The following is a 10479-nucleotide window of genomic DNA, read 5'->3' as shown; positions in this document are numbered from 1 at the left end:
GCCCGTCTTTCGCAGCGAGGCGGAGCAGCGGAAGTGGAAGTGCAGCGAGGGCGCGCGCCGCCGGAGCGCGCGGTGGACTAACCGGGGCCGACGCCCCCAGGGAAGCTCGCCCGCTACGGCAACCAAAGCCGAGAGCTCCTCCTCCGGCAATGAGCCGCGCACCGCGGCCGCCCGTGGCGGCGAGCTTCGAGGACGACGAGCTCGTCCCCGCGCGCTCTCCAACCTTCTTCGCCGGGGACTACGTCCACGGCAGCGACGAGGAGGAGGCGGTGATGGCGCAGACGTGCGCCATCAGCGAGGCGGAGGCGAGGGCCCGTTTCCGCCGGGAAGAAGCCGACGCCGTCCGCCAGGTGCGGGAGTTCGAGGCGGCCCGGCGGGAGGCCCGCGTCCGCAAGGTCAAGCTCGAAATAGTCGAGCTTGACAAGGACGACGAGTGAAGGCCGACGCCGTCCGACGATCTTCGCCAGCACCGGCACCGCCGCGCGCGCCATAGCTAGGCCGCATTTTGCTAGCTTTTGCCTAGGTTAGGTTGCCGATGACAAACAATGATCATCGCTAGTAGTAATTTGAATTCCCCGCAGTATGTAGTATCTATTTCATCTATGGAACTATGATCATCGCGATAATTTACCCGCGCCAATTCGAATTCCAGTTTTCAGTTTCATTTTTACGGGTTCTATTCTGCGCCGGACCAAATTTCGTCAGATCTTGCGTTTTCGGTGAACTGAACTCACGTTTTTCGGTTTGCATTTTTTCGGTCTCCGCTAGAGATGCTCTGATGCAGCAAGATTTAAATCACCAAACCATAAACAAAACGGAAGCGCTCCCTATTTTTCATGCACTCAATCAGTCCATCCGTTACGGATCGGACGGTAGGAAAGCGCCTACAGCGTAGAATCCCCCATGACCTCATCGCCTCGTAGGCCTTTTCCTGTGCAGCCTGCCCCCTTTCCCTCTCCTTATCGGCGTTATCGTCACCACCAGTCACAACTCGCGGCGCACGCGTGCCATAGCCATAGGAAAAGGGATCTCCACTCCACTAATCCGGCGAGCGAGGAATCGAGGAGCGGAGGGCGGGCCGGCGGGCGGGCGAGATGGGGAAGAATCAGGCCTACAAGGCGATGCAGAGGTCGCGGCTGGGCTCCTCCTCCGGCGCCCCCGGCGAAGGGGAGGAAGACGGCATGGTCGGTCCCCTTCCTCACCCCCACCCTCCCTCCCTCCCTACAGATCCTTCCTTGCGCGCCACCCCTACTCCCGAGCTCGCAATTCATCCCTCATCTTGTCGTCCCCTCCCCACGCGCGGCAAACCCTATCGAGATCTGTGTAAACGCAGACAACATCCATGACCTAATCATGCTGTTCGGTGTTTTTCTTTTATTGAGAGGGGGGAGCTTTTACTAACGAGGGCCGTCACAGACGGACGGTTCATTTCATTCTCCAGAGTGGCACGCGGCGCGCTTGGCCAGCCTCAACAAGACCCACACCCTCACCTGGGAGGAGTTCAAGAAGAAGCAGAAGGTACGTGCGGCATCTGCTAGCTAGCTTTACTGCTGTATATTTATTTAGCTTCTTCATCATTGTGTACGTTTGTGTGCCCCCAACCATGAATTTTGTCTATCAGTTCTGTTATGTGTTGGTGCTCCTAATTGTGGTGGACGCTGAATAAGATAAGGCATACTGTTTTGACGATGTGTTATGCTCAAATCTGATGTAACCTCTTACGGAATGGTGACTCCCTTTAACACATACAACCATATAGGAGTAGTAAATAATGAAACACGATAGCATATGGGAACAATTAGAAACCTGAACTTTCGCAGTGGAAGCTTGGTCCTGCGCCACCCTAAGTTTCTCTAGCTGTGATTTGCCATCAGTCTTTTTTTCACACGATCCCCCGAAAACAGGGCCGGGTTCCATTGAGGATAATAGAACGACGACAACAGTAAGTTCTTACAAGGAAGTACAGCTAGAGGTTCTGGAAAGGAGAAAGCACCCTGCACTGCTACTGCTAGTGTTCCAGGCGACACAAGCAGAAAGCAGAACAGACAACAATAAATGCTCATCGGCCAAAGCAACCATAGCTAAGAATAGACAGTAGCCAGCCGCAACTTTCATCCATTAGAGCCATTCCTAGTTTGATCACCTCCATCTCCCATGTCATTATCATCACGAGCAGCATCACCCAGCAAGCGAGGAGGCACCTGATGAACTGCGGCCACATCTCCCAGGGCATTCCTCTGGAGAATGTCAGCGCCAGCACAAAGCATCTCCTGCTCAGTAATAGAGTGGAGGCCTGCCCAATATTTAATAAAAACACACTCATATAAGATCAAATCAACATGGGAATTTATCATTTTCTTGTCAAAACTAGCTCCGTTTATGAGCTTCCAGATTACCCAGCAGATGGCCGCTAGGCGCCAGACCAGTGATCTGAACATGCTTACTAGCAGGAAGGTGTTGAGGAATCCACCAGAAAAAACTGAGAGAAGGAACCAGGACGATCTGTTGCACCAATACTCTTAGCCACCACACTCCAGACGTGTTTGCCAGCTGTACATTGGAAGAATAGGTGAAGAATAGATTCTTCCTCATTTCAGAACTGGCACAAGGAATTGCCAATCCATTTTCGCCTAATCATGTTGTCCTTGGTAGCTGTGGCATTGTGCCATACCAACCATAACCAAACTTTGATTTTCGCCTAATCAATCAATCTTGTGCAAATCATAAAAAGTAGAAGAGTTTAAGCATTTATCAGTTGCACAACGCTCATTGCACCCATTCACGTTGATTCAACCCATCTCCAGAGATCTCATGATGATGCCATTTTACTTGATTTTGATTCCTTCATTTGTCTTGTTCGGTTGGATAATGGTATCAAATTGCACTCTTAGATTGAGTACGTGTACACCAAATCCAAACTGGTTAACCTAGGTCAACATTGGTCAGGGTGTGGTTTACTTTGCAATCACTTTATTGTTTTCTGCACTGACCCTGCAAGGTTACTGGCTTACTGCTGAACAGACCGAGCCTTTGTACTTATAAGTTCACTTTGAAGCTTTGGTTGTGTGTTATCAGTAGTTACAGAGTAATTGATGATGCTCTTGTTCTCTAATAGGACGAGGAGCTAAAGAGAGGTGAGGTGGAGGCTGACAAAGATAAAATGATGAGAGAGTATAGAGCTCAACTGGATGCTGAAAGGGCCCAAAAACTAGGTCGTGGAAGAGACGTTGTGAAGTCAAAATCATCATCCAAGAAAGGTAAAGTAACTTGATAGCCTGCTGAGCGGATTCCCTATATCTGGATCTCCTTCGGTCATTTCTTAAGTTTATTGCCTATGTGGAGTCTTCTGACAAGGAATTTGGATACAGAAAAGAAGGATAAGGATGGAAAGAAACGGAGTAAAAAGAGGAGGAAGGTATACTCTCCATATAAGAATATAATAGTTAGCACCTATTGTAGGTACATAAGTTTTAGTTTGAAGATAGCATGAATTGAGCTCTTAACTTGAGTGATTCCTGTTACTAACCTAAAAGATATAGATTGATGAATAAGACACACCAAAAAGTCTGTTATTTTGATGAATTTCGCGATTGTAAAATCCTGCATACTCACTTCTTCATTCATAACAGCACAGAAGTTCTTCGGGAAGTTCCGACTCGTCATCAGAATCATCAAGTAGCGATGATGAAGACAGGAGTTCAAGGAAGTCCAGATCCCGGTCAAGGTCAAAGAGAAGTAAGAAGGATAAGAAGCATAGGTCAAGATCCAAGCATGCTGGCAGTGACAGTGAGGAGGAGGAAGGCCCCGTTCGTCTCTCGAAATTCTTTGGAAATGCAAAGAACTAGATGCTATACATCGATACACCCAAAACCAATCGGCTAGCTCCTGAAGTCGCTGATCATTTTAAATTGCCTATTGGTGGGTGTTGATTGTATTCCTATTCAGATTACTATCTGAAGGCCGTGGGAAACAATTTCATTTATGTTTATCAAGAGAACCTTTGTTAATTGGAGGGTTAGGTGTTAAATCGCTATATGGAATCCTGCAACTTGTAAGAAATATCAACTCACTGTTGTACTTGAGAGATAGTGACAGTTATTTTATTTGAACCGCTTTATTTCTTTTCATAAATTGATCTTATATGGCTGCTCTGAATGATGTTAACTGTGAAGAGGTTGAATGGCATGTTTAAGTCATCGCTCCATTCAATTTGATCCAGGATGGGCTATGGAAACAGTTGACATTCCATTTAGTTGCTTCGATTTTCTCCCTATGTCCATTATTAATTAAGAAAAACTTCAAGCTACATGTGCCACAAGCAATGCACCCCGACAGAACTTACAGGCCCGACCCTCCCAAAACCTCGATAGAAGTTCAAAATGTAACGGGACATAAAACACAAGCCCAGAAGATCTGGTATTTGCCAACTAAAAGAAAAATAGTCGTAGGCACTGGGTATCTTGGTGGCCGGAGCATGCCCAAAAAATGCAACCTGGTATAGATGGAAATGTACCAAATCTACGTTCCTGGGTGGTGCTATTCATTTTGAAGCAAAGTGGGGAACTGTGTCGCCACGTTGTTACGAGCATATGGTTTTAATCATTGTTGAGTTGAGTTATTGCACGCGTGTCTGGGTGGTGTAGTTGGTTATCACGTTAGTCTCACACACTAAAGGTCCCCAGTTCGAACCTGGGCTCAGACAAACAATTTTTTCGTGCGTGTTGTTGTTTCTTGGTTCCTGTCTTCTTTTACTTCTTTGTGCCCGATATTTTTCTCTTACTAGTACAAATGCCCGTGCATTGCCACGGGTCCGCAAATTTTATTTCTTAATACACATATGTAATAACAACTGACAAGAAACATAAGTATAATAAAATAAAAAGCAAAGCAAGAAAAGAAAAGAAAAGGAAAATGAAATAAAAAGAAAATGACCGAGCCAGGCCGGAAGCTTGGGATGGATGTTTATGTGTCTGGGTGGTGTAGTTGGTTATCACGTTAGTCTCACACACTAAAGGTCCCCAGTTCGAACCTGGGCTCAGACAAACAATTTTTTCGTGCGTGTTGTTGTTTCTTGGTTCCTGTCTTCTTTTACTTCTTTGTGCCCGATATTTTTCTCTTACTAGTACAAATGCCCGTGCATTGCCACGGGTCCGCAAATTTTATTTCTTAATACACATATGTAATAACAACTGACAAGAAACATAAGTATAATAAAATAAAAAGCAAAGCAAGAAAAGAAAAGAAAAGGAAAATGAAATAAAAAGAAAATGACCGAGCCAGGCCGGAAGCTTGGGATGGATGTTTATGGACGATTAAGATTTAATTGGCTTGCTTAGTTTGCTTTTTTGTAAGTAGTTGAGATAAGTTTTGTTACTTAACTGTCAACACTACCGCCACGTAGCCTCTAGCATCGCCTTGTCGCGCCGCAAGGCCATCATCCGCCGCTCCATCACCGCGCCGTCTCCCGGCGCGCGCGACAACACCCCTCCGCGCGAAGGGATTTCATAGGGGTACGCCACACAACCCACCGCCTTTGGCGGCCAGGCGCCACCACCACCACCTACGCCGGCCAGGGAGGGTCGCGACGCGCTCTTTTAGGGTTTCGCGGTCGCCTCCGGTGTCGCCCGCGCGCGCGGCCTGGGAGGCAGGGGAACTCATAACCAATCATAGGGTTTCAATAAAGATTGTTATTATTTCACCTTTAACAAATATGAATAGACATACGCTTCTTTCAATGTCTCAATGTGTACTTGTTTCAACAATGAAGCGGCGTGCTTTACAAAAGTATTCACACCAGGTCTAAATACAGACTGGTATAGTTTTTTTTTTCTGAGATCAACGTTGCGATTATATTAAACTTCAGACATATCCAGTACAAGACAATTCCTAACACAATCCGGTGGTACACCCATCCAGATCTTACAAACTTTATTATCGCAGCCTACTTTTGCCTATCTATGAGCAGCTTCATTAGCTGATCCCCGCATAGCACGCACCGAGAATGCTTCAAAGCTTCCAAGGAGAGCTTTTATTTCCATGACCAGAGGACCATGAATCGACCGATCATGTCCCTCCTTGTTTAACTTCACCGCAGCCCCGACATTGTCCGTTTCCAGGGAGATCCTTTGAACCTGCATGTCCTTTGCGAGAGTAGGAGCGCTCTTTTGCAGGCCATGAGCTCTGCATCCTCAGCATCAAAGGTGTGAGGAAAAAAATGGGTCGCTCCAGCTATGAAGCTTCCATGGTGATCCCTAAGAACCACCCCACCTCCACCCAATCAAGTAGCTGAGTGACAAGCACCATCCTCATTGACTTTACACCAACCATAATCAGGTACGAGCCAGCACTCCTTCTGCTTTGCGGACATCGTCGTAGATGGTGCATGAAGATTATGCCATTCCTCAACTCCAGCAATTGTTTTCATGGCAACATACTTCAGGTAAGCTAGTTTCTTAGTCTCCCTCGCATCATTTCGCGCTATCCAGAGGTTGTAAAGCATTGTAATAAACCAAGCCCTCTTATCATCATTGCTCTTCCCAATCCAGTCCAGAATCCACCCCTTCAGTTCAGAGTGACACCACAGAACCTTCGGTGGTTGACCCAGGCTGACATTGACATGCTCCGTGAGGGCATTCCACGCTGCAACTGAATGAGGACAGGACCAGAAGTGGTGCACTAAACTTTCTTCTCTCCCGCACGCTAGATAGACGATTCCGTCTTTAATTTTTTGATGGTGTAGTTCAATTCCCACCGCTAATCCATTCTCAATCAGTCGCCAAGTGTGAATCTTCTGCTTATTTGGTACTGGTGCATCCCAAAGTGTGAGCCAACCCCTGTGTTCATCACACGACCTAGAAGAAGAAGGACGTCATCTTGCCAAGTTTTTCCGTTGAATCGCCAAGTGATATGCTGACCTCATGGAAAACTGGCCGTTCTTCGTAAAATTCCAGGCATGCACATCAACAACGCCTGAATTTCCTAAGGGGGTGCGAAGAATGTCTTCCACGTCTGGGTCATGGAAATGTACTCTCAGTTTATTTTCATCCCATATGTTCTCGCCCGGTTTTGTGATTTAACCCGGTTTTATGAAATCACGAACATACTCTGGGCACTCCTCAATCTTTCGTCCCATTGGCCTCTGCAGTCCTTCTCTTGGGATCCAGTTGCTGGTCCAGACTGGGATATTGGAGCCGTCTCCAATACGCCAGCACACAGCAGCTCTCGACCATGGATAATACTCCTCTAGGTGTACGACGCGCGCTTTGGACAGGCAGCACTCAAGAAATCACCTTCCTTGAAATAGCGTGCTTTTAAAACTCAGTGCACATAGGGAGTCATGCTCAGTCACCATCCTCCACCCTTGATTGGCGAGAAATGCTTGATTAAAGCATTTGTAGTCACGGAAACCCAAGCCCCCTCGTTGTTTTCCTTTGCACATGCGATCCCAACCTATCCGATGGACCTTGCGTTTTCCTTCTGTATCCCCCCACCAGAAGTTCGACGAGACTGAGCTTAGTTGATGACACATCTTTTTTGATAACATAAAGCAACTCATAGTATGGGCGGGGACTGCTTGGAGAACAGATTTTACAAGAGTCTCTTACCGGCCTTGGACATGCCTTGACCTTTTATACCCTTCACTTTTCCCCATGAACGCTCCCTAAGATGTTTGAAACACCCCTCCTTTGAGCGACCGACAACCGTGGGCAGTCCCAAGTATCGTTCGGAGAGGGCTTCGCACACCAACTGCCCGCTTGAGGTTATTTTTTGTCTCCACGGGGCATCCATTGCCAAAGAAAATGGAGGACTTCTGAAGATTGACACGCTGCCCCAAACTAATCTCGTGGTCATGCAAAATGTTCTTCAAAGATTCCATGCTTCGGGAAGAGGCCTCCAAAGTGTTCTTCAAAGTTTCCACGCTGTCCAGACTGGTATAGTTGGGAGTGGGACACAACCTAAAGTGTTTGTCTGGTAAAAAATATCCGAAGTATATGACACCACCACGAAAGCCTGTGGCTGTAATATCATTCTTTTATTGCAAAATCCAGAGCTAACTCTATCCCATTCTTTAAAGCAGTATACATTCAGCTGCAGGAGTCTCACAGTCCATATGACCTGGACAAGATTCAAACTGCTGATAAGCTTGTCACAGATGACCTCACGAGGCTTTTATAACTCTAAGCATACTTACAGAGAGAAAAAAATCCTAAACCAATAGCAGCATCACCATAAGATTCACGCTTGTTTTCTAAAATACATGAGCATAAGAACTTGTCCAAGACATCTGAAATCATGATAAAGAAGTTCCAGTCGTTGATCCAGAATAGAGATACCTAGATTATTCATTTACAACAGCAAATTGATGAGGCCAAACATCGAAAAATGAAGCTGGAGAAGAAATTGAAACAAAGGGGCATGGGACGGTCTTTCAAATCATTTTGAAAAACGTCCAAATTAGTTATCCATTTACTAACTGCATCTTTAAGAGCATCTTTCAAATCATTGTCGAATCTCAGTTCATACAGAACACCCACAGTGTACAAAAACTATCTTTCCTATTGTGCTGGAAAGTCTGTACAGTGGTGCTTTCATTGCTTACTGAAAAATTATATTCACAACCATTTACTATATAAGAAGGGTAAAGAAGTGCAGACCAGCTCAAGGTAACCTCATTTTGTTCTCATTTTTCTTCTATGAGAAAATGCCGGCCTGAAGCAATTAGAAAAAAAAAACTATTAACATGGAATAGAAGAAGCAGAAACTAACATAGCCATCAACCACACAAGATTTCTATGAAACTACAAATAACACAAGAACTAAATCGAAGGAGTGTCCAGAACAGGGAAGGGAGGAGACACACCTGGTTGCAGGGGACGCGAAACTTCTTGAGCCGCATTTTGCGAGAAACAATAGCCAGAAAGTTTATCCTCGGTCAATTGATGAAAATATGAATCAGAACTTTGGACAGTATGATTGGTTTAGGATATTCATCAACAACATATCTTCTTTAAAGCAGTATACATTCAGCTGCAGGAGTCTCACACCCCAAATGACCTGGACAAGATTCAAACTACTGACAAGTACAATGGTGTGACATCAAACTTCACATGCACATTATAGTGCAGAGATCCAAATTGCATAAGATAAACCCAAGTTCCAGCACAGAAATCTTGTAGAACGGCACATATAAATACAATTAAGAGGGTAGTTTTGTATGCCTACTTAAATATAAGAGTCTTATATTTTTCTCATAAGCTCCTGCTGGTGTAAAAAGGATAATGAGGTGAACTTCCACATTGCTGGCACATAAAATTTATCTGGGACATTAATGGATATAGTAAAATGCATGTGTGTTACAATGTTGTTTTTATGAAGCTCATCATTCTAGCCTGCAATCTAATTTTTGACAGGCAGATTTAACGAAATACATACCATGCTTTTCTGCGCTCTAGGCCTAGATATCCAAACATACCATGATTTTTTGCACTCTAGGCCCAGAAAGGCCCTCACTTCTTCGTTGCTTTATGGTCCAGGGTTTTCATTATACTCGCAAAAAAAAGCACCTATAATTTGGGTTTTCTAAGATCCTCTACCTTGGAATCATGAGATCCCAGAAATGTTGTTTCTACCTTGGAACTGCAGTAACCAAATTCAAAATATCAAAACATAATTTTTCATAAAGTACCACACCAATAAAGTGCAGTACGGTTAAAAATTTATTCAGCGCATGGTTCACAAATTTGACAGGCATTAAAGAACTAACATATCGATGAGTAAATTCAAGGTACATGTATCCACGAGCAAATGCCGTACCAAGTATGATTCCTCTGATCATACGGCTGGGATGATAATTATCGAAGGCGTAATCGATGAGTAAATTCAAGATACCTGTCTCCACGAGAAAATGCCGTACCAAGTATGATACATTTGATCATACGGCTGGAATGATAGTTATCGAAGGCGTAATCCATTCATCTGTTATCATGTTATCAGGATTGTTGCACCATAAGAAATTGTGTCATCAAGTATATGTATCATGTAAGAGATGCCCTCCAGAAATTTCCATGGATACAAGTCATGCAATACAATTTGTAATTATGTAGCAGCAGGATTTAAAGTATGTCCAGGTAGACGATCCTTTTTAGTGCTTGTCTCTGTGAAGCTCATCAGTTAACTTGGAAGCCACGGGTTCTGCATATCGGGAAAACACCTTCCGAAGAATGAAATGACAAATAATATGTGCAAGGAAAATGCCCACGCGCCAGCAACACCCCAGCCTAACTCAGATTCATGACAGTTTCAGCACAAACCACAACAAAAAAGAGCCGCAAATCCATAGGGTCAACTGTCTCCAATAGAACTAAGATGCAAATATGGATCAAAATCGCAGGGAAATCGCGCAATACAACCAACACCATCTCGCCATGACTCTGCCGTTGTTCCACCGACCTCGTCGGAACCCCGCCGTCTCACCATGTA

The 10479-nt window shown here is 45.1% G+C and overlaps 1 protein-coding gene and 2 non-coding genes across 5 annotated transcripts; all 3 read left to right on the top strand.

The window, feature by feature from the left end:
- Positions 1–953: 953 nt before the first annotated feature.
- LOC127335399 (uncharacterized) lies at positions 954–4131 on the top strand. 3 transcript variants are annotated; one of them, XM_051362058.2, is made up of 5 exons: positions 954–1184; positions 1442–1518; positions 3116–3257; positions 3369–3415; positions 3630–4131. In XM_051362058.2, the coding sequence occupies exons 3-5, from the start codon at positions 3161–3163 to the stop codon at positions 3843–3845; spliced, it is 360 nt and encodes a 119-aa protein (XP_051218018.1). In that variant the 5' UTR covers positions 954–1184; positions 1442–1518; positions 3116–3160; the 3' UTR covers positions 3846–4131. The 3 variants fall into 3 exon arrangements, with proteins under 3 accessions (XP_051218018.1, XP_051218017.1, XP_051218016.1); XM_051362057.2 differs by having other exon boundaries at positions 970–1184; positions 1417–1518; positions 3635–3818; XM_051362056.2 differs by having other exon boundaries at positions 974–1184; positions 1417–1518.
- A 497-nt stretch (positions 4132–4628) lies between these two features.
- Positions 4629–4702, top strand: TRNAV-CAC (transfer RNA valine (anticodon CAC)). Its single transcript has one exon. It is a non-coding gene; the product is annotated as a tRNA-Val (tRNA).
- Positions 4703–4968: 266 nt separating this feature from the next.
- On the top strand, positions 4969–5042 carry TRNAV-CAC (transfer RNA valine (anticodon CAC)). The gene has a single exon. It is a non-coding gene; the product is annotated as a tRNA-Val (tRNA).
- The last annotated feature ends 5437 nt before the right edge of the window (positions 5043–10479 follow it).

Source organism: Lolium perenne, chromosome 2, assembly GCF_019359855.2.
Source record: "Lolium perenne isolate Kyuss_39 chromosome 2, Kyuss_2.0, whole genome shotgun sequence".
Lineage (NCBI taxonomy): Eukaryota > Viridiplantae > Streptophyta > Magnoliopsida > Poales > Poaceae > Lolium > Lolium perenne.
This window is presented reverse-complemented; position numbering and strand designations above follow the sequence as displayed.